Source organism: Salvelinus sp. IW2-2015, linkage group LG10 (genome assembly GCF_002910315.2).
Source record: "Salvelinus sp. IW2-2015 linkage group LG10, ASM291031v2, whole genome shotgun sequence".
Taxonomy (NCBI): domain Eukaryota; kingdom Metazoa; phylum Chordata; class Actinopteri; order Salmoniformes; family Salmonidae; genus Salvelinus; species Salvelinus sp. IW2-2015.
This window is the reverse complement of record NC_036850.1, coordinates 22,272,974-22,297,221: the sequence shown is the minus strand read 5'-3', so window position 1 is coordinate 22,297,221 and position 24,248 is coordinate 22,272,974. Positions and strand designations below refer to the sequence as shown.

The window sequence follows — 24,248 nt, the reverse complement described above, 5'->3', positions numbered from 1 at the left end:
GTGCATATACGCACTGCGGTAGTCCATTCCGTTGTATTGGCTGCGAACCCCCATGTGTATCTGAGCCTGCAATCATCTCCACTCGACAATCACAGCTTGAACTTTCAAGCCATTGTTCATTCATCCCAGTACCTAGAGAGACTTGTCTTCATAGGCGCATATTCCGCATACAGCATCACCAGGAGGAAACATGTGTATGCGCCAAAATCGAGCTCTCCAAATACGCATAAGCCCATACAGGGAAAGTGACGTGTTCCACCTAGCTTTATGGTCGTCTCGAGGGTAGCAGGGATGAGCTCCAGCTCGACCCCTATTCGTTCAATACCAAAAGAATACGAGGAGAAGTGGCTTTGGACTTTCCGTAGCCCTATTTTTCGCCCTCCAAAATGTCAGGTGAGCTGCTTAGTTGCACTTCCCTGACTCACTCCCAGGTAGCTACGTGCGCTATCTGCGTTCGCTCACAGTACGCTAGGCAGCTGCCCTACTGCATCTCCCTCGACTCCAGTGGAGGAGAGGCGCATGAGATCCTAGAAGGCAAAATAAGAGACAAACTCCAGCTATTCTGCTGCCGAGTCAGCGGGACGCACACTGCCTAGCTATTCGGCTTTCCGCTCGAGCCGCCTAGCTCGCTCAGTTCAGAGCTGCTATGCCAGTCATTCGAGGCAGCTCAGGGCTTCAGCTGACTAGCTATTCGCTCCAGTCAGGGAGGCTATGCAATAGCTATTCGCTCCAGTCAGGAGCGTCCTAGCCCTATGGCGTATTGGGCTGCTCAGTTACAGGCGTCTCGCCCTAGCTAGTCGCTAGCACGTTCACCGGGAGGCTGCCTAGCTATTCGCTCCAGTCAGGGAGCTGCCTAGCTGACTTCGCTCCAGTCAGGGAGCATCGGAGGCCAAAGCTACATTGAGGACATTGCAATTGTCAACATCGATCTCCTTCTTTTGTTATCGTGGCTGCTAATCTATAAACAGACCTACAATGGAAACCACTACTTGTTTTGGCTTTTTGCCAAGGGTTTCCTGCTAAATGTTTGGTTTGTACTTCTGTGCTAAACTCAGTTGTCGGATGTGAGTGGTAGATTGTATGATGTATATGCTATCCCAGCTCATGTCTCACTGCAGTGCTAGCAGCAGATAATCCACTTGATCTCCTGCAGGGTTGGACCCTTACATACGTCTGTTCCTATACAGATACAGTACCAGGGCAGATGCATTATCAAGGATGGTCAGCTTCGTGTGTTTTTTACTTGGAATGTGAATCTCTTCCCTGTCCCCCGCTGTGTGTAAATGTTGTTCCAACGCACTGTGACAGAGTCAACACAGCAAATAAACCACCCACCTTTTTGCCCTTGTTGTCTGTGCCTAACAACGTTTGTGCTGTTTCATGTTGTGCTGCTGCGAGTTGTTGCCTCTTGTTGTTGCTACTTGTTGTACTGCTGCCATGTTGTACTGCTGCCTTTTGTTGCTACTTGTCTGTATGCTGCCATGTTGTACTGCTGCCATGTTGTGTTGCTACTGTGTGTCATGTTGTGCTTCTGCCATGTTGTGTTGCTACTGTGTTATGTTGTGCTGCCACTGTGTTGTGTCGTGTTGTGCTGCTGCCATGTTGTGCTGATACTGTGTTTTCATGTTGTGCTGCTGCCATGTTGTCTTAGGTCTCTCTTTTTTATGTAGTGTTTGTGTCTCTTTTGTCATGAAGTCTCTTTTGTCCTACCTTTTTTTAAATTGTTTTTTTAAATTTTATCCCAGCCCGTTCCCCGCAGGAGGCCTTTTGCCTCTTAGTAGGCCGTCATTGTAAATAACAATGAGTTCTTAATTAACTTGCCTAGTTAAAGGTTGAATACAAATAAAATAGTATACACATTAGCTGACTGACCAAAATAAAACTGTCAGCAAGAACAAGTCATCAAGTAAAGTTATTCTATTACTTCAAGGACATCCTAATATCCTAATGCTGTTTCTTACAGGAACCTCTTATGGACACTGTTGCACATTCCACACATGTAGAGTTACTGTTAGTGTGCGATGTAGGCTACTAGCCTATGTGATAGAGCTCCTAGGGCCTATACGAAGAATTACAATGTATTTTATTACCTGCAAATAAACCTTTCATCTCTTGAGTAAATGTAGTAAGTAAGCCTTGTCCGAACCAGAACAGCCCATAATGAATCTCTGTGTGTTTGTGTACATTCCGCCCCTGCTGTGGGGTAAAAGTGGCCACCTGCAGACAGCACTGTATGGCAAGATGGGGCGGGTCAGCTGCCCTCACCCCATAGGCCTCAGGAAGTACTTACCCATGCAGGATGGGGCCACCGCCACCTTTGACCTCTTCGAGCCCATGGGGGACCACCGGACAGGAGGTGGGCTAGTTCAATCATTTATGGATCATTTATCAAGAATGGAGAATCTCTGTTGGCSTAGGAYTCTCTTTTTGCAATATAAACAGTCAACAACAAAAACATCCCCCTCAATTGAGATGTGCTTGCCTTACCTTTTCTATGCCTAGATTTAACTGTTGATTTACAGCAATGACCAAGGAGAGAAGTGCAATGGGAAGGAAAGCTGTTGAATGAGCTCATTGGAAGCATGAGAGTAAATTCATCATAGCCCAATGTTGTGCTATGGACCTGTCCTATGTACAGTATCGGTCCTGTCTGGGCTCAGTTTGTCAGGGCGGTTTTGACGCCTTTGTTGGTCCATTGACCTGTTTACACTATGGTTCCATTTCCCGTTGTGTAGGTGATTATTATGTCAGTGTTGTTGAGGACACAGATTTACAGACCGTGACTCTAGGTAAACTCTACTTTCGGCTAAGGTGATGAGATCAGGGYTGCGACCCAAATGGTACCCTATTCCCTATTTAGTGCACTACTTTTGACCAGACTATTGGCCATGGTCAAAAGTAGTGTACTGAATAGGGTGCCATTTGGGACGTAGTTCATTTGTTTTGACCTCAGAGTTGAGACGTAGTAGTTTCTAATTGTCACTAGTTTGCGTTGCCATATGGAAGGGAGCATGTTGCTTTACTTCACACATGCCTACACACACATCCACTGTTTGTTTCCTGTTCTAGTTGTGCTGTTGCCAGTGGCTTCTGTCTGTTGTCCCTTTTATCTTACATAGTTATTTAAAAAATACATTTGTATCCCTTTTGCCTCTTGTCAGTCCGTCATTGTAAATAACAAATTGTTCTTAATTGACTAGCCTGTTAAATTAAGGTAATAAAGAGCCTCTGGTAACTAGGCTACTWCTTGTGTTATTATTTGAGTGACTGGGACATCTCATCCTACAGAGGTTTTATTGTGGCACCATACTGTCTCTGTTTGCTGCCTGTCATATTTGCGTACGACACCGTGCAATGAGGACGTGTAATCTTGCCTTTTACATATTTTCATTTGGAAACGGCTCACTGATCCATCTGTTCGTATGTTTGCTATTCCAACAGATGACGTCACCATGGTGATATGCCCGGGGATCGGTAACCATAGCGAGAAGCACTACATCCGCACCTTTGTGGGTCACTCTCAGAAGGAGGGTTACAGGTGTGCTGTGCTCAATCACCTGGGTGCTCTGCCCAACATCGAGCTCACCTCACCTCGCATGTTCACCTACGGTGAGGACTACACAGACGTGTACAAACACACACATACTCCTTATAAAAAAACACACAAAAGCAACAACAATAAGTTTTATAGGTGAAAAGACAGGATAGGTTTTCACCACACCACCCTCATTTCAGATCAGTGGCCATGAATTATGCTCCCAAGGAAATGAACCAACTCAAAGCCCCAGTATGTAATGTCTTTGCTCTGGTCCGTGTGCTTGTTCTGGTAGGTTGCACGTGGGAGTTTGCGTCCATGGTGGSTTACATCAAGAARATGTTCCCTCACACCCACCTCATAGTGGTGGGCTTCAGCCTGGGAGGCAACATCGTGTGCAAGTTCCTGGGAGAGAACCGGACCAATCAGGAGAGAGTGCTGTGCTGCGTCAGCGTCTGCCAGGGATACAGTGCACTCAGGTGGGCTACGGTCTTAAGACTTATACCCTGTGCAAGTACGCAAARGCAACATGTAAGAGCTACTCAAAATGGCTRTCCCGTGTTTTTCCGTGGGGTTACAAATTGCAGTGCTGCACAATTTTGTGTATTATAATTGCTRCGCAAGGATGCTGAACGGCCATTTTGCCTAGCTAATGGTGTTTGTTGCATTACATACTATATCCCCTTTTTACACACAGCTGTRTACTTGGTCAGTGAAGGTGTCATAACCATCAAAATATAAACAGTGTAGACACATTGTCTTTTTTARAGGCAGTGTTATGCTTGTTATCAATGAGCTGTAACATAGCTAACTTAATGTAAATAAGTGAATTGTTTTGCCCCACCTTAGTGAAGTTAGCTMGCTAGCTGAAGTTATTTACTGTACAGTTGGTTAGCATCCATTGCTACTCTTTTGCAAGCTATGGTAAAACAGCTGTCAAAAATGATACTGTTCAGTTGGGTTTTATCATTGGCGAAGGCTTCTAAAGATGAAGGAATTCAGATATTTCTTAGTTTGAGCACGATCCACTGAGTTTGTAAACTACGGCACGCGACATGGTTCAATGTGCCAGTAAATAAGCACAATTAACTTTTTTTTCCTCAAATTGCCACTGTCTTGGCGCGAGAATTAGAATCATGTATACTGTGATAATGCCAGTAGAATAAATTAGTAACAGAGAGCAGTGTACAATATGGCGAACGAGGCGTTTTATGGTAAGTACATGGGGGGCCGTCATCTTTTATGCACCTTTATACTTTCCAAGTGTATTGCTTTGAATGCAAGTGCTCTGTCTCTCTTACTTCTGAGCCTTGCTACTCTGTAAAAGGAGGTTCACTCAGATGGAATTCACTTTGCCCAGCAGCTTTCTGTCTGACAAAGATGGCAACAAGGCTGAGAGTAGCTGGGATCCTGTTTTTTCTCCAGCAAACATYGATCATTTCCTGTAGTTTGGCTTTATCTGTGATCTCAGTGGACTGGKGACTAACACAACAAAGACAGAGGACAGATGCCCTGCCTTTTATCCTTGCCTGGGTGCCGGTCTGTCTCAGCTGTAGACAACTGGTTGTTGCCTTGCCAAGTCTTTTGAGGTAGGCAAAGATGTAGGCTAGGCYACAGTACTGAAGTTCTGTGTTATTGAATAGTGAAACAGACTCATACTGTTGGCTGCTCCGTTAACCTGGGTTGTTAGTGTTATTGTTCATGCACCATGCAGTTCTTCCATGGAGGTGGTTTCAGGGTTTTCYGTTCTTAGTCCCTGTAATCTATTTGATTACACTTGGGTCTGCAGCAGACTCCCTGTTATCATAATGAGCATAGACTTTGTAAACACTTGAGCTTCTGTCGTGACGGGGAAAACTGTTTTGTCACGACACAGTGACTGAAAACGCACAACTCCAGTTGTTCTAGATGTGGTATTGCACAAGCTCTGGGACGGAGAAGATGGAACTCTGTGAAACGTGTTTTTGAACCACACTTTTAGAGTGTGAAACGTGGCCAACTTCTCTTGGCAGGAACACTGTCTGCTCTGTCCAGAGAGTAAACAGTGTGTTCGTGTGTGTGTCAGGACCAGGCAGACTGGCCTTTTGTGAAATGGGATTAGTCTTTATACCTCTGTTTTATTTTCCATTCCTGTCTGTCATAGCTAAAGCCTTGTCTTTGTCATTGCCCATGCCATCTGTTGAATGGGATTGTTATGCCTGCTGCGTAGTTCTCACTATATATGCTACCTCTGTAGTATTTCTCATCAGGGTTGGGTGGTAGGTTACTTTCTAAATGCAATTTGTTAGTTACTAGTTACCTGTGAAATTGTAATCAGTAATGTAACTTTTGGATTGTCCAAACCGGGTAACATTATCTGATTACTTTAAGTTACTTTTTGATTACTTTCCCCTTAAGAGGCATTAGAAGAAGACAAAAAGGATCCATCAAACACATTTGGTGGTGTCATCATAGAGGTCTCTGACTTATGGTCAGGCAAAAAATCTGATTAGGCTACATGTAACTGATAACATGTGAAACAAGGTTGAGGAGTAACTGATTACATGTGCACTAGCAGATATGAAGTTGGACTAGTTAATTGCTAGATGGGTACTGCTAGCTTTTTGCTAGCTAGTTATTACTAGTTGCTAGTACTGCTAGCTTGTTGATAGCTTGTTGCTAGCTAGGTAGTGTTGGTGAGTTCATAGTGCAGTGAGAGATCGTTCTGTGGATTTAACGTGTGGTGTGATGGTTAGCATGTCAGCTTCAAGAGTACAAAAGTGTTGTTGGCAGCAGTTTGTTGTTGTCCTGTATTGGCCTACAGTGATAACCCGTGTTGCATGCTTTAGACAACTTTTGACAATGTTGGTTCTCAGGCCAAACAGATATAACCATGACAACAATATCATTTGTTCTCTCTCTACACACAACTGACTTCCTGGTGTGTGTGTGTACAGGGCCCAGGAGACGTTCCTACAGTGGGACCAGTGCAGACGCTTCTACAACTTCCTCATGGCCGACAACATGAAGAAGATCATCCTCTCACACAGGTACTCACCCTGTTCCAATACTTAGCACAGTCACACTGGTAGGCCCAGTCCCAAAGAAACCACTAGCCCCTACCCTAGGGCCATGACATTCTCATGCATCTGAAATGGCCAAATTACTGTAAAAGCGATATGGTGGAAACTCCATGTGGTGATTGGGAGCTATCATCACCTGATAACACCCGTTCAAGCCCTGCTGGGGCCACCCATAAGGAAAACAAACTGTCTGCTAAGTGGCTTATATTATTTAAGATCTATGACAATGGCTTGGACTTAACTCATAGTCACAACCCAGCAGATCAGTCAAATTCCCCATAGAGGAGAAACACCAAACGTGTACAGAGCAGCTCCCTGAGGCAAACTATTTAACTAATGAAATGGAGGCAATTAGCGATGGCACGGAAATTCCTGGTATAGGTATGGATTTTACTGAGAATAACTAGTGTTGTCACGTGTTTCAATGGCATGTCTCAACATTTGGTGTGTGTGTGGTGTTTACAGGGGCAGTCTGTTTGGAAGTGCAACGAAGATGGAGGACGCAGACCTGAGCCGGCTCTACACGGCCACCTCCCTCATGCAGATCGATGAAACCATCATGAGGTATAGCACATGCTGAAAATAAACTAGACTCAGAATCAAATCAGTGTTTTGCTTTCCACCCAATACATTTTAGTAAAATACACTAAATAGAATCTAATAAGGAACACATGCTAAAATGACACAACGCAATTATTCCTGTGCAACCGGTCTCACATTGACCCCCTGTGAAATCAGTGTTGAGTCCTCAACACTACAATATTTAGGACTGATTTCACAGGGGGTCAATGTGAGATTTATGGCTGTATGTTTAAAATACTGTCAACACTCCATCAGCACCTGCTGAAGTTCAGCCAAACCTTTGAGTTTTGTCAATACGTAGGAACACTATGCTAGGAGCCATTGAGCAGGGCTGGGCGATTATGGCCTAAAACAAATTCTAACTAATGGAGTTTCTCGATTTAAATCTTGAAATAAGCTTTGTTGCACAATTTAAGGTCAAAACACTGCATTTCAAACAGTTTGGAATAATATGATGAATTCAGGGCTTGTAAAATTATACCTAAGCTTTTTACCCATTAATAATTAAATGTATTTTATCAAAATAGATTAACCTGCTTTTTTGCAATAATCGCTGCGCTGGTTTTAAATCTATGAAAATACCCTTTTTGTTACATATTTAACCAGAACCAGGCACAATGTACATTCACTAATAATGACTACTTAAGGTAGCAGGAATTATAGATAATGAAACCGGTCAACCTCTCAAGCCCACCTTCTAGTGGGTAGCCAGCAATCTTTTATATTCAAGTCTAGCCAACTTGGGTGTATTTGCTTGCTAACATGGTATAACAGTTGAACTGTTATGAATACACCCTCCTGTCCATCTCCACCTGTTTGAACAAACTGTTCACTTTGTTTAGATATTGAAATCAAGTGAGAACGAGTTGCCAATTCCTGATATTAATGTGTCTTGTTATGCTCATTGCACATTTATAAAACACATACTAGACAGCTAGCACATAACAGCATGTGGGTAAAATGCTGCTAGCGGTGGTGTTACCGCAATGCCGCGCACGACAGGAACTTAGCATACATTTGCCCAAGTCGTTGATACACACGTCTTAGTAAGGTCTGCTCTGTTCTACATGTTGGGAGCTGAGACATGAATAGGGTATTATTAGAAAGGTTTAGTTTAAATGCAGATAGAGAGTTTAAACTGCTTGTTGTCAGAGAGGAAGAAGTGCTCTTTAGTCTTTGTTGTGGTGAGTGGCAGGGGGAGGGGCTTGCTGTGTGTCAGTGGGAAGGTGCACAGTGAACACAGCACAGGAGCAAAGGAGACGAGAAAAAAGACAGTAAAAAATATATATATTTTTTACCTTGATTTTTCGATACAGGCATTTTGAACAGTGTGCTAAAACATTAATTTGCTATATCGCCAAGCCCTAAGAAAGGCCTCTGAGTATCTTGCTGTGCACGGTTCATAGGGATGTGCTCACCCACKTAGTATGTCACTTAATAATCCCTCCCCAGTTTCCACAGCATGCTGCTTTGTTTTGTGACCTGTCACCCCTCCTGTCTCTGCAGGAAGTTCCACGGGCACAACTCCCTCAAAGAATACTACGAGAAGGAGAGCTGTGTGCATTATATTCACAATGTAGGTTGATACTCTCTATCCCTACTTCTCTCCCTCTCTCCTGTGTGAATTAACAATACTCTTCTTAACATGTATGTGTGTATGAATATCAGAAATGTATTCAAGGAAGTGCTTAGAACAGTGTGAGGTTCTTTGGAGAGTTCATGATTTAAGCTGGTCTAAGTGGACTTATTGGGCTTGTGTATTGCATACAGTATATCTAATTATGGTTGTATTTTGTAGGTTGACGTGCCACTTCTGCTGGTCAACTCTGCAGACGATCCTCTGGTCCACGGGTCTCTGCTCACCATCCCTCGCACACTGGCAGGTAACACACACCTGCATTAGTACACAMACAGAGTTTCTCTACTCAGAGCTCGTCCCTACAGAGACACAGGGCCACTCGGCAGTGCCTGGTCAATCTGTCAGTCAGTCTATTGTCTTCAWCCTAAGACATGCTKAGGTGCACATTCAGAGCCAGTARACTGATCTGACTGTTGGTACTGGCTCTAAAATCACAGGACAGTTCTGGGCATTTAAAAAGTTGTCAGAGGCTGCATGACCGGCTCAAACCGCCCTATCCCGTCCCCAGGACACCTTTTCCCCAGAGCTAAACATGCGCATTCCCCACTTGATAAAATGACATCTCTACTTGGACTGTCTGTGTCCTGCTTCTGTTATAATGCAATGTCATTATAGTTAACACAGACACAGAAGTCTGTACAACATGTTGGTCATGTCATTATAGTTAACACAGAAGTCTGGACAACATGTTGATAATGTCATTATAGTTAACACAGAAGTCTGGACAACATGTTGATCATGTCATTATAGTTAACACAGACACACAAGTCTGTACAACATGTTGATCATGTCATTATAGTTAACACAGAAGTCTGTACAACATGTTGATCATGTCATTATAGTTGACACAGAAGTCTGGACAACATGTTTATAGTTACAACAGAAGTTTGTAGGCTACAACACGTTGATCATGTTTATATTTACAATAGACGCAGATGTTTGTACAACACGTCGATCGTGTTTATATTTACAACAGACAATAGACACAGATGTTTGTACCACATGTGGATCGTGGCATTTCTAGTTACAACAGACGTTGTACAACATGCCTTTATGCAGAGCAGAGGGAGCAGCGGAGCTACATTAACATAATTGTGCGTTGAAGTTATGTTTTTTTTTAGCTATTGAGGAGAGGCGTCCAGAGAATCCGATCATGCAGCCACTCCATAAGAAGTTAGCCAGTACTGTAACGCAGGAAGAAAAACACATTGCTGAAATGAACTTGGTGTCAGCAAGCTACTTTGAAAAGTCACTTTTTAATGTCCAGAACAGTATGTGCACATATTATTTGTGTACTAACACAAGGGAAATCATTAGAAGTCTACTGTATTTTCACCAGTTCAACACCTGGTACAAAGATCTCCCTTTGTCTCTGAAACAGCAGAGCTGGAATAGGCAGATGAATCCTTTAAGTCCCACACCCAGGCCAGGGAGGGGGCGGTATGTAGAACTAGGTGTGTTGGGAATGTCTGACTGGTTAACACTGGCTCAGTAACTCAAACACACACACACACGGTAGTGTATCACACAGATGAGAGCCTCTGTCTCCTCGTGTGCTCGTGACTTAGACTGTAGACACCGCTAGGCCTCCTTACCTTTTTAGATATGCAAACTAAAGTCTGTTATTTTCTTCCACACTAACTGATTCTAATGACTGATAGAACACCCATCATGGTAACCTGTCATTTTAAAATAGAACACTGAGAATAGCGGCCAATCAGCTCAATCCTCAAGGGTTTACTGGGTTGATCAAAGGGAGCAGTAAAGGAAAGCATGTTATTTATGGAAACAACCACCTCAGCACTACCAACTAGTCGCCATGTGTTGGATTATATTAGATCCATGGAGTGTACAGTACCCTAGCCAGTTCTCATCTCTCACGACATTTCTGGAACAGCCCATCCCAAATTGCTCTCTATCCCTCCCCCTTGGCCCTTACCCTTTAATGTAAGCATGTCTGAAGGGTCTGGTTAGGTATAAGCTGTGTAGTGGTAGAGCTTCCACCATATTGCTTCCCACCTTACAGATCTGCAAACATTGAAGGCGTAGGTCCAAAGAGAAGTTCCCTACTGAAATGATCCCGTTTCCTCAGTGGTGCACAATGTGTGGTGGTGATGTGATGCCTCCTGTGTCCTGTTATTTATAGAGTCCCAGAGCTGGGATGGAGGGTAACACTAGCCCACTGGCTTGTTGTGTCCACCACTACACAGAGATGCAGGGTGGAGATATAGGAGATTCTCAGCTGGTGCCCTGCCTAACTCTTAACTTCTCTAGGGTATGTGGGACGGTAGTATCCCACCTAACCAACAGCCAGTGAAATTGCAGGGCGCCAAATTCAAAACAACAGAAATCTCATAATTAAAATTCCTCAAACATACAAGCATTATACACCATTTTAAAGATAAACCTCTCATTAATCCAACCAAAGTGTCTGATTTCAAAACGGATTTACGGTGAAAGCAYACCTTGCGATTATGTTAGGGCAGTACATAGCCACAGAAATACACAGCCATTTTTCCAGCCAAAGAGAGAAGTAACAAAAAGCAGAAATAGAGTTAAAATGAATCACTAACCTTTGATGATCTTCATCAGATGACACTCATAGGACTTCATGTTACACAATACATGCATGTTTTGTTCGGTAAAGTTCATAYTTATATCCAAAAATCGGAGTTTAGGCCAAAAGCGAGAGAAAATGCAGYGCGCCAAATTCTAATTAATTACTATAAAAATCTAACTTTCATTAMATAATAACATGAAAGATACCAAATTAAAGCTACACGTGTTGTGAATTCAGCCAACATGTCAGAATTCAAATAGGCTTTTCGGCRAMAGCATACGATGCTATTATCTGAGCATAGCACCATAGTAAACAAAAGAGAAAACATTTCAACCCTGCAGGCGCGACACAAAACGCAGAAATAAAAATATAATTCATGCCTTACCTTTGACGAGCTTCTGTTGTTGGCACTCCAATATGTCCCATAAACATCACAAATGGTCCTTTTCTTCGATTAATTCCGTCGATATATATCCAAAATGTCCATTTATTTGGCGCGTTTGATCCAGAAAAACACCGGTTCCAAGTTGCGCAACGTGACGACAAAATATCTCAAAAGTTACCTATACTTTGYAAAAACATTTCAAACTACTTTTGTAATACAACTTTAGGTATTTTTTAAAGTAAATAATCGATAAAATTGAAGACTGGATGATCTGTGTTCAATACAGGAAGAAAACAAACTCAAGCATGCTTTCTGGTCTTTGCGCCTCTATCAAACAGTACACATGAAGATACACTTTTTCAAGATGGCCGTACTTCTTCATTACACAAAGGAATAACCTCAACCAATTTCTAAAGACTGGTGACATCCAGTGGAAGCAGTAGGAACTGCAAGCAAGTCACTTAGAAATCTGGATTCCCAATGAAATCTCATTGAAAACAGGGTGACCTCAATTTTTTTATTTTTTATCTGAATGGTTTGTCCTCGGGGTTTCGCCTGCTACATAAGTTCTGTTATACTCACAGACATGATTCAAATAGTTTTAGAAACTTCAGAGTGTTTTCTATCCAAATCTACTAATAATATGCATATCTTATCTTCTGGGGATGAGTAGCTGGCAGTTTAATTTGGGCATGCTTTTCATCCAAAATTCTGAATGCTGCCCCCTACCCTAGAGAAGTTAAAGGGGAAATCAGCTGGTGTCCTGCCTAACTCTCTGAAAGGGGAAATCAGCTGGTGTCCTGCCTAACTTTCTGAAAGGGGAAATCAGCTGGTGTCCTGCCTAACTCTCTGAAAGGGGAAATCAGCTGGTGCCCTGCCTAACTCTCAAAGGGGAAATCAGCTGGTGCCCTGCCTAACTCTCTGAAAGGGGAAATCAGCTGGTGCCCTGCCTAACTCTCTGAAAGGGGAAATCAGCTGGTCCCTGCCTAACTCTCTGAAAGGGGAAATCAGCTGGTCCCTGCCTAACTCTTCTGAAAGGGGAATCAGCTGGTGTCCTGCCTAACTTTCTGAAAGGGGAAATCAGGCTGGTGCCCTGCCTAACTCTCTGAAAGGGGAAATCAGCTGGTGCCCTGCCTAACTCTCTGAAAGGGGAAATCAGCTGGTGCCCTGCCTAACTCTCTTAAAGGGGAAATCAGCTGGTGTCCTGCCTAACTCTCTGAAAGGGGAAATCAGCTGGTGTCCTGCCTAACTCTCTGAAAGGGGATATCAGCTGGTGGTTCTGTCCCCTTTGCCCTAGAAGAGTCAGGCAGACTCACACTGGCCACAGGAAGCCTGGAAACATGCAGAAGCTGTTGTATAACTATTGTAGTCACCTCACCTGGAATCAAACTTTAAGCCGCATGGTAGTTGGCACATGTCATTAGGACTGTCTGGTGGACAAATCCAGCCAACAATCCTCAGTCAGGAGTCTCGTGCTGCATAGTGCTTAACCCAGAGTTAAATTCCATTTCATTTTAGGATTCAAATTAAATGTTATTCAAATGAAGAATATGACAGTATTATTATGACTTAACAGTGTGTAGTTTAGATGAATTAGGCTTCTGTATAATTGACCTCAACTTGGGCCACCTCATGATGCTTTGCTCATACTTATCTTCTGTGTCACAAAATGGAAGCTGCATATTAGACATTATTTCTGTTTTAAAGCAAGCTTCAACTTTTCCTTGCGTCTAGTTAATGGTCCTTTTTTAAAACGCTATTAAACAATTGATAGGACACTGCTTCCCAAAAGATGCAGCCAGCCAAACTGAATGGTTTATTATGAATGTGTTCCTACATCAAACCCTCTTCAGGGTTCAGCCAAATGGAAAGCTGGGGTGTCCTTCTTGAATTTTTTTATAAATATGAGTCATTTCCTAGAATCACCTAGGCTATTATAACCGCTGGTAGATGTTAGCAGATAGTCTATGGTTGGTACAAGCYCTGTGGGATCGCGCTCACCAGGCGGACACTGCAGTGTTCCCCACTAACCCAGTTAGAGCTGGAGAAATTACAGCTACATGTCTGGATCCCACGCTAGTGTTCTGTTCAGGGTTGGGGTCCATTCAGGAAGTGATTTCAATTGTGGGAGAAAAAAAATCTTCTACTTCTCTGTTTAATTTAGAAGTAATGGAAAATAGGGGTCCATTTTTATTATTGAATTGGAATATCAATTTACTTCCTTAATCAGCCCAACCCTGATTCTGTTCTAATACTGTTACTTGCTACATGCTTAGTCATTTCATAAAAGGTTATGTTGCGTCATTTTAATCTGTTATTTACAATGTTCTAACAGTTTATTTCAAGTTAATATATGAACACTAACCTCACTAAATAGGTTATAAATAGGCTGTACTGTACAGCCAATCAAAGTGACTTGTCCCATTTTGGTTGACGTGCACCTCCCAGTGGATTGGGTTGAACAATTGGTGTTTCAACAAAAACCAAAACCGAACGGTATGAAGTAGCTCAGCTACAGAGTAATGAGTTAATTGTTCTAGTTGGTCGATCCTGATAGATATTACATGTTTATTGCCTTTATCAAGGYGCTGTTTATCTTTCATCAGGGTTATTGAGCTAACTGGGGATAGTGATGGGTGTTAATACACTGGACCCTGCTCTCCTTCTCTCCCTGTCCTCCTAGACGCCTGACTCAATATCTCTGTCCCATTACACAGATGACGCCATTTTACGACCTTGGTGTAACATTATGTGCTGTGTTCGTCATTTTACAGAATGTATGGCATCATTCCTGACATAACTGTCACTAAACAATGACTCCCATGTGGATTCCGGGGTGTGCTGTGGTACGTGCTGCCGACCCGGAATCACCATGCCCTGAGGCAGCAGTTTTTTTTATTTATTTATTTATTTAACCTCTTATTTTAACCAGGTAGGCAAATTGAGAACACTTCTCATTTACAATTGCGACCTGCCAAAGATAAAGCAAAGCAGTTCGACACATACAACAACACATAGTTACACATGGAGTAAAACAAACATATAGTCAATAATACAGTGAAAAAAAAAATAATCTATATACAATGTGAGCAAGTGAGGTGAGATATAAGAGAGGTGAAGCAAACAAAATTATGATATAAATAAATAAAAATAATAAAATAAAAAGGCCTGAGGTGAAGTGAATACAACACAGCAAGTTAAAAAATAAACTAAAAAAAAAACCCTGGAATGGTTGGTTTGCAGCGGAAGAAGTGCAAAGTAGAGACAGAAAAAATGGGGTGCAAAGGAGCAAAAATAATAATAAAATAAATACAGTAGGTAAAGAGAAGTTGTTTTGGCTATAATTTGAGGGTTATGTACAGTCCAGTAATCTATGAGCTGCTCTGACAGGCTGTGCTAAGCTAGTGAGGAGATAGGTGTTTCCAATTTCAGAGATTCTTTGTAGTTCTTCAGTCATTGGCAGCAGAAACTGGAAGGAGAGTCGTCCAAAGGAAGAATGGTTTTGTGGGGTGACTAGAGAGTATACCTGCTGGAGCGCGTGCTACAGATAGGTGCTGCTATCGGTGACCAGGGGCAGCAGAATAAGGGACTTTACCTAGCAGGGTCTTGTAGAATGACCTGGACACAGTGGTTTGCGACGAGTATAAGCCGAGGCCATCCAACGTGAGTGCTACACTTTAGCTTCCGCCTTAATGATAGGTATCTATTTATATCATCCGCGTCCGTAAACTTGCTGTACTCAACACTCTCTGCACTTCGTATGATATGCTCATCATGCATCCACCATATGAGTATGCTGCGTATGGAGGCTTATGTAATAAACTCGTACACTCTATCCATCCTATGCACCTCTAGTCGAGGTTCTCTTAGGTATTAATAGGTGATATTTCCAAGCTTCACATGCAGTACACGTCTTGGCGCTACTCGACAGTAATCACTATCAGCACCATGCTTTTGTCTGTCGGCAATAGTAATGTCTCAATATCGAATTTGACTTCTGTAAGCGCTTAGAAAATAGCCTTGGCTGTTCAGACTGTAGAGCATGGAGTTACAGAACCTAACCATAAGACAGCCTAAGATTCCTATGTTGTCCACACCATCCTCCGTCAAGAGATCCAGTCCAAATTAGGGAGTTTTGGACACGCTGTCCCACGTGCATCTACGACAGGTCATCGTCTGCCAACCGCGCATGTTAGTCTCGCGAGAGTCCGTATAGCTCTTTTAGCTTTTAAGTATAAGAAGACCCAAGAAGGCACCATCCGAAGGATGAGTCATCCATCATGGCACTCTGCCACGAATCGACAAGCAATTTTCAGACAAATGATGAGTTACGGCCTCTAAAAGCAGAGCGAGTGTCCAATAGAAGGGCCAGAAGTATACAGAAAGTTCTTCTGCTTAGAGGTAGAGTCAGTATGAGTCCCAGCAGCTTATAAGAGTCTGACCCATGAACTGTAAGCCGAGCATGTCGCAGAGTTCGGCTGCCATATAATTATCCGATGCTACTCCCAATACGCTGCCAGAGGCAACCGAGAAAACAGACTCCGATATTGACCCACATCATCTCTAAATCAGAGATCCGATCCGCTCAATCTCAAGGAAAAAGCAATCAGATAGTAAGAACTACCACCAGGCTTCCGCCTGCTATATACTCCGAGATCCGCCTCAACTGTCGCCGATCCATTTCGTTAGCTCTGGACAGAGTCAAAAAACAGCACTTGATGAAGTCAGATTATGAATACCGCATCACTCTCTCTCGAAGTATCTGTTCTAGTCTCAGGTCAGGTCGCGATGCCCTAATGACCTGATCGTGCTAGGTTTCACCCAACCAGCTCTGAAATGAGCCAGATTTCGCATAAAAGCGCAGAGCCAATGTCAGCCACTCCTGAGCCATTCGACACATAGTCTGGTAGTCTGGGTGCTCACTTTGTCTTTCAGACCTATAAGAAAATGACATGCGAGATTAATAACTTTAGATCATAAGTGGACCTCACCTCGTCAACATATCGTCGTTCAACGCTCAGTCACGCCCCCTATGCAATGATGACAAAATCTACCGGCGCTGCTTTCAATATATATGGTGCATCGCGACTCTCACTTATCAAAGAGTTCTGAAGAGCTTAGTTACCATACGATTCTCACACATTTTCAGCTATATCACAGTTATTAGAAGAGGAAAGGGTTACGCAGATCATACTAGCCGACCCTGCATTCATCGCTGTCCAGAGATCTTCTCGCCATGCTCATATATTACACACATCAGCAGCACGTCTCTGGTGCATAAATCGACCTAGACCGAGGGGAAGCTATCTTGAGCAGCTGAAGATCGCAGATGCTCAGATTCGCATCGCTTACTCTGCTGTTCTGGTCATTTTAAGAAATAGGGGCATCCACTATGCAAAGCTCCATCAGGCTCTTCACAAGGTGGCCCAAAATTGTCTTAATGAAAAATTCTCTATTAAAGTTGAGGATTACGTTAAGGACAGTAGCGTATTTCTATCAATTACCGAGTCGTGGGAAGCGCCCGGGAGATGGTTTCTTATTCTCATGGACTCTACGGTCTCCTTTGGCCACAGAAACTTCCTTCCGAAGTTTATTTGCACGACACTTTTTCATGCTGAAAATCCATAGCCTTAAGCTGTTTCAAACTGCCTGCTGAATAATATTATTATCTGATCCTCCGCTGAATATTACAGATTGGCCAGTACTATCTGGCACGTCGACAATGCAAGAACGCTAGCATCGAACATCCCCCATAGGAGTTTCGATATTGCAATTAGTTTTCTGTTGGCTATGGCTAAGGCGCAGGTCATAAGCCCAGTCAGAAGAGACACCAAGGCTATACACAGCAGTTATAGAAAATCCCAGCCTAGCTGGTATGTCTATATACAATGCCAGATATAAAGTAATGTCGTTGGCCTGCGCCAAATCCAAAAGGTTAACGCACCACACAATGTATTAACTGAAATAAACCGAGGCTATTCCTCTACTGACCGGATTAGAGTCGGATATCCTTCCAGGATACCCCGGCCAGTCGATTAGAAGACCTGCTCGCTGAAGTGTTTCAGGGAGCGTTTGACCAGTGAATGAGATCGTTTTACCGCTGACCATTACGGATACAGGCAATGAGACAGTGATCGCTGAGATCTTGGTTGAAAACAGCAGAGGTGTATTTGGAGGGCAAGTTTGTTAGGATGATATCTATGAGGGTACCCGAGTTACGGAATTGGTGGTACCTGGTGGTTCATTGATAATTTGTGTGAGATTAGGGCATCAAGCTTAGATTGTAGGGTGGCTGGGGTTTTGACATGTTCAAATTTAGTCGCCTAGCAGCACGAACTCTGAAGATAGATGGGGGGCAATCAGTTAACATATAGTGTCCAGAGCACAGCTGGGCAGCAGGGTGGCTATAGCAGCCGGCAACGGTGAGAGACTTGTTGTTTTAGAGAGGTATTTTAAAAAAGAAGTTCAAATTGTTTGGGAACAGACCTGGATAGTAAAGACAGAACTCTGCAGGCAGTCTTTGCAGTAGATTGCCACACCGCCCCTTTGGCCGTCTATCTTGTCTGAAAATCTTAGTATTGGGGATGAAAATATCTGAGTTTTTGTGGTCTTTCTAAGCCAGGATTCAGACACGGCTAAAACATCCGGTTGGCAGAGTGTGCTAGGCAGTGAACAAAAACAAACTTAGGGAGGAGCTTCTAAGGTTAACATGCATGTAACCAAGGCTATTACGTTACAGAAGTCATCAAAAGAGAGGCCTGGGAATAGGAGTGGAGCCAGGTACTGCAGGCCTGGATTCACCTCTACATCACCGAGACAGAGAGAGTAGGATAAGTGTACGGCTAAAAGCTATGAGAATGTGTCGCCTAGAGCTACTGAGCAGAGAGTAAGAGGAGGTTTCTGGGAGATAAATAGTTTAAAGGAATAATACAGAACAAAGGTATGGTAGGATGTGAATACAGTGAGGTAGACCTAGGATTTGAGTGATGATAGAGAATATTGTCCTAGAAACATCATTGAAACCAGGTGATGCATCGCATTGTGGTGGTGAACTGAGAGGTTGTATATGGTATAGTGAACACTAGAATCTCTACAGTGAAATAACCAATAAACATTAACCAGAACAGCAATGGACAAGGCTATTTACATTAAGGAGAGGCATGCTTAATCGGTGTCAATAAGGTCACGTGAGTAGAGTTGTGGTCGTGGCGATCCAGACAGTGCCGGGTTGTGGCTGTCGTAGCAGCATGGGATGGAGGTCTGTTTGTAGATACCTCGGCTTACGTCCGTAAATTAGTGGGGTTCCGGTGTAGTGGTTCCGTGTGAGAGGGGATCAATCCAAATTGGCAGAATAGATATAGTGACCCAAGGAGAAAAAAAAATAAATAAAAATAAAAATAAAAATAAATAATAGTTGTCCGGTATGCTTATTCAGGTAGCAGCCATAAGACAGCTAACGATTAGCGGGCCTCAGGTGACGCTTCAGGTAACGTCGGACGGATGCCAGTTGGATAAATCCCTCGGGCGATAACGTCGCAGTCATACGTGAAGCCCGGTGGGTTCCGTATCTGCAGCAGCAACAAAAGAACGTGTCCGGATGTGATGGAACTCCTCAGCTGCTACTCCAGGGATATTTGAGTTTGCTCCGGGGTCGACTAAGCCAACTCACACGTTTGCAGCTACTAGCTGCGAAGTCAAGGTGCAAGTGACCAGAGCCTGCGGCTGGACCGGGGAAACTGAGAGAAGAAAAGTCCCGAATGCTCCGGTCCGAGTCGCGTTGCAAAAAGTGCCGGTAGATTATCGAGCTAGAGGAATAGCTGATGACCACAACACGAGGGCAGCTGGAAAACCAACGCTAGCCAGCAAACCGGCTAATTTCGGGCACTACAGATTAGCTTCTGGCTAGCTATCGAAGTAGCTACTGTTTGCTTCAGGCTAGCTTCTGAATTAGCCCCTGCTGGCTCCACGATGGATTTTCAGTTTGAGGTAAATATTACTTTTAGTAATGTTGAAGCGGTTGCAGGAAAGCTTTTGCAGGAAAAGCTTTTGTAGTTGAGTTCTGTATAATAAATAAATAAAAGATAAGTGAAGAGAGGTGTAAATATATATACAGCACAAAACAATACGGAACAGAAAAAGACGTCTGAACTGCTAAGCAACCTTGGTGGTGACAGTTCCATCTCCCGTTCCTCCACTTGCTTTCTGTACTGTATCCCTCTTATCTTCTCTCCTCTCATACATTTCTATCCATTTGTCTATCAACTTAAAATATTGTTTAAAAATGCCGCTTCTTCATATTCTACCCTCTCCCTTTCTGTTCCCTATCCCCCTCCAGAAGAAGCAGAATGTCATCTTCGCCCTGACACTACATGGGGGGCACCTGGGCTTCTTTGAGGGGGCCGTGCTCGTCCCCAGCCCTCACCTGGATGGACAAGGTGATCGTGGTTACGCCAACGCCATGTGCCAATGGGAAAAACAGAAACCGCCATGCCAAAAAGCGGAACCTGAATACACCCTGTCCTGAAGAGAAGGCAGCGTAACCTTTAACTTCCTAACTCCTCTCTCGCTCACCTCTGACCCCCCCCCCCCCCCCTCCCTCCCCACTCACTGAGGAGAAACCTTAACCAAACTTGAACTACTACTCTCTCTCTCCTCTCACGCCTCTCTCGGTTACTGTCTCAACCCTCCCCTCCCTGGTACCCTGTTCCCTCAGCCTCTACTCCTCCTGCTGCCCCCTCTAACCAAAACCACCTTACACGCTGAAGAACTAAAATGACTAAATGCTTTTGTGCTTTTCTCTGAGGGGAACTAGTGGATGGAGAGGAACAACTACTTTTGTCCTTAAGTAAACATTACCAAGAGAATCCCTGAGAATCCAACCATGGAGACTTTGACCAAATACTCACTAAAAAGGGATGAATCAAACTGGCATCCTACGAGTAGAGAGGGAGAGAGAGACATGGTAGATGTGTAGTCGTAGAGAAAACCAGCACAGAAGAAACCTCCTAGTACTATCTCTGAGGACTAATGAAGCTGCAGTTACTGTACGTTACAGTGCGCTCACTGCTGACGACTGCCAAGGCTTTAGCCTAGTTTGCCGTCTTAAACCAACACCGCCTCTTTATACAATGTATGTTACTCACAAATACTGTATAAAAAGCCAGTTTAGTTTAGCAGGCCGTGTGTGCTGAGAAGGAAAGCTACGGGATAGCTCTGTTAGTATGTGACCTTTTCTATTAGGTTGATCTGATTTGCTGTTCAGTCTGTTTTCTTGGTGAATATCAGCCCTTTTTGGAAGGTATACAAATATTGAATTAGTTTATTATTATTATTATTATAGTCATTTTATTATACAATTATTTTCAGATCACGAGTCCCCCATAAAATGAGTATCTATTTCGCACTTGATTCCATGTAGAATCAAGGGGTATGTCTCACAATGCACCCTAGATCCTATGGTGAAATATAGTGGACCTGGTCAAAAGTAGAGCACTACAAAGGGAATAGGGTGCCTTTTGGGATGCATCCAAGATCTCACTCGCCCCTCAGTGATATTAAGCAGTGGAGGTAGGTTTTTACCTAGCGGACCTGACCTGTGGTCAATCTCAATGAGATCCATGCACATTCCTACTGTCTCGTTATTCTATCACTTTTATTCAATGCACTTTATACGTTGTATGTCACGTTTCTTTCTTTATTCAACCATTTTGTTATTCTTTTATGGGACTAGCGGAAGACAAAGGTTTAGAAACTTTTTTTTTTTTGCTTAACGTTGAGTTCAGTGACACTAACGAACGGGAGGGAGAGAGGTTGATAACTCTTCAAGTTAGACGGCCCAAATGATCCCCACGTTCACTAAACCCTACAGTCCACCCTCCCAGTAGAGGATTTTTGTATATAAAAATAAGACACTTTTTCCAATATAGTGCCCTACATGTTAGTACACTATGTAGGGAAKAGTGTMATTTGAGATTAGCCCTCAGGGTGAGTCTTCCTTGGCTGTCTGTCCTGTGCAGTCAACCTACTCAGCCTTACTACTAACCCTAACCTACTCAGTCCTATACCCTTGATCAGCTCCAGGTCTTCTGAAGCATGACTGACTATGGAGTCATTCCCTTAGACACAGAGAGTAGCCCACTGCCAATACACAGACACTCCAGTGTCAGACACTCGTATGGAAATGGACCTAGGTGTACTTGTTTGGGCTAGCAGCTCWGACTCAATAATATCACAAATACATTTTYRACCAAAGTCACAACGTACATAACTGCTGTGATAACTGGTTTATCACATCTGATGTTGAACCCTTAATTGTCGAKGGCACTGTACAGAGGTGAACATACAATCATGTAGATGACTGGTTTTATAGACCATGTGTTCATGGGACCTGAGCTGTGAGGTGTGCTGAGTAGGATGGCCATAATCATTGTGTTTATGACTTCCAACAGACTCCATTTTGTTGAACCAAAAGTCGTCACAGAAAAGGTTTTTTAGTTGACCAGYGGTAGAATACTGATAGAATATTGGTGGCAGTGTTGAGGTCTACCAGAGAGGAAGTATATTATACATGGGAATGGCCCAACTTTGTTGCTAGGGAACATTATCTTTCAACGGGGGAGAGAACTTCTTTCCATTTAGTTGTCAGGACCGAAGGTCTTAGCACACACGTTTATGTTTGAAGGAATGCTGGAATGTTAATGCTGAAAGATGCTGAGGTGTATGAGAACGATGTGTAGGTGAGAATCTGATGAGGTTCGCAAAGACACAACCCCGAAGTCAAGGGGGAGTGGCGAAAAAGATAAAGTTTAGATGTTATAGCTGAGACGTCATAGCTTTCCGTGTTTCCTCTTCTTCTATATAATGGCCATGCATTTTCCCCTTCAAAGCCTGCAGTGGCAGCCATGCTGGTGGTGTGTTGTCATGACTTGTCCAGTCCAGAGGTCCAGCCAAGTGAACTGTAGGGAGGGAAAGCTGGTGATTCACTGTACATTAGTGTTATGTCCTAAATGGTAYCATATTCCCTAATATAGTGCACTACTTTTAACCTSATCCCTATGGACTCTGGTCAAAAGTAGTGCACTATATAAGGATTAAGGTGCCATTTGGGATGCTGCCAGGCGTATCAGTCTCACCCAACMCATACCATCTGTGTACCATAATGAGCTCTTTCAACATCACCTCCTGCCAGTCATTTGGCTGGCTGAGTTCTTTCAGCCTTGTAAACGTCAYTCCCTTCTCRAACTTCCTCAGTCAACTGGCATCCAAACACAAGGGTGCCATCTGCAGGCTTGGAGAGCAAACTACAACTACTGTCTTAAATCCAGCCAGTAGGTTACTGTACTGTAGTCCTTTAGACATTATTGATGTTAACTCAGTGAGACAAGATTTTAATACAGCTGTTGAACTAACTGATGTTTATTACCAATGTTTGTTACCACTTTTTAAGGACACTTCACAGTTTTAGTTAAAAGTTGATAGGAAATGAGTTAGTCAGTGACTCGTCCAGTCTAACCGATAGTCATGTCGTTCTGAGATATCCCAGCGAGTAAGATCTGAGTCTTGATACACCAGCATAACAAGCCGTCTTTGCTATGACTCCACACCAACAGGGTGTGTTCTGTCTATAGAAATCCACTTATCACCTAACTTTGCACAGAAATGCAGGTTTGGATTGTATCTCTTCAAACTACTTACAGAATTCAACATTTTGTTTTGTTTTCAGAATTTTTTTCGAAATGTTTTTTGTATTGTTACGGTGACTTATTATTTTCTTGTATGTGCAGATTTGTGAGAGTATATGAATGAATGTAGGTGTGTATGCTGAGTCTAACACCATCTCTGGTTTGGAAAACCAAAACATGTCTTCACTTTTTAAAGATACAAATGAATTAAAATGTATACATAGTTCGGTCGTTCCACCAATTCAGTGCTTTTTAGAATTCAGCTGGTATTCTCTCAAAGTGCACATGTTCAACTTCATTAAACACTTTTCCATCTCAAAGAGGTTAATAAAAAGCAACTATATTAAGTTTGAAATAAAGTAATAGGGTTGGTGATCATAAATAAGCCATAAATCCCATTGTGATGGAGGGAATGGGAGCCTGTTGTGTACAACCAGGAGGGGCATTGAATGCAAGCTTTAATAAAATACAAGTTAAAACATTTCTAGCCTGTCTATATATGGGGTAACAGGGTTGACGTGTTATGCTCGACCCTCAGTTTCCACCAAAACACCAGAACCAGCCATCTGCTTTTCACTGTGATTTGACTATTAGATATTAGTGTATTTAGGTTATTATTATAGTTTCACCATTTTAAATCGAAAGTTCAGTTTACGTAACAGAGTTAACTTAAAATGAAGGGACTTTTTTTTCTCTTGAAATTAATTACAATCTTCAGAAATGACTGCCAAAGCAACTAAATAACTAGGGCTTTACAATGATGGAGAAATGTTGAGCTTAAGTGGGTTAAAATCTTCCTGGAGG

At 43.0% G+C, this 24,248-nt stretch overlaps 1 protein-coding gene across 1 annotated transcript in view; it reads left to right on the top strand.

Moving 5' to 3' along the window:
- The window catches only part of LOC111969548 (monoacylglycerol lipase ABHD2-like), a 30,128-nt gene extending 6,460 nt beyond the window's left edge, over window positions 1–23,668 (top strand). The window contains 10 exon segments of the mRNA XM_070445475.1: window positions 2,183–2,356; window positions 3,442–3,609; window positions 3,831–4,014; window positions 6,472–6,564; window positions 7,063–7,161; window positions 8,686–8,755; window positions 8,978–9,062; window positions 20,097–20,181; window positions 20,183–20,205; window positions 20,208–23,668. Of these exon segments, the coding sequence (XP_070301576.1) occupies window positions 2,183–2,356; window positions 3,442–3,609; window positions 3,831–4,014; window positions 6,472–6,564; window positions 7,063–7,161; window positions 8,686–8,755; window positions 8,978–9,062; window positions 20,097–20,181; window positions 20,183–20,205; window positions 20,208–20,287 (1,061 nt within the window). The 3' untranslated portion in view covers window positions 20,288–23,668.
- Window positions 23,669–24,248: the final 580 nt, after the last annotated feature.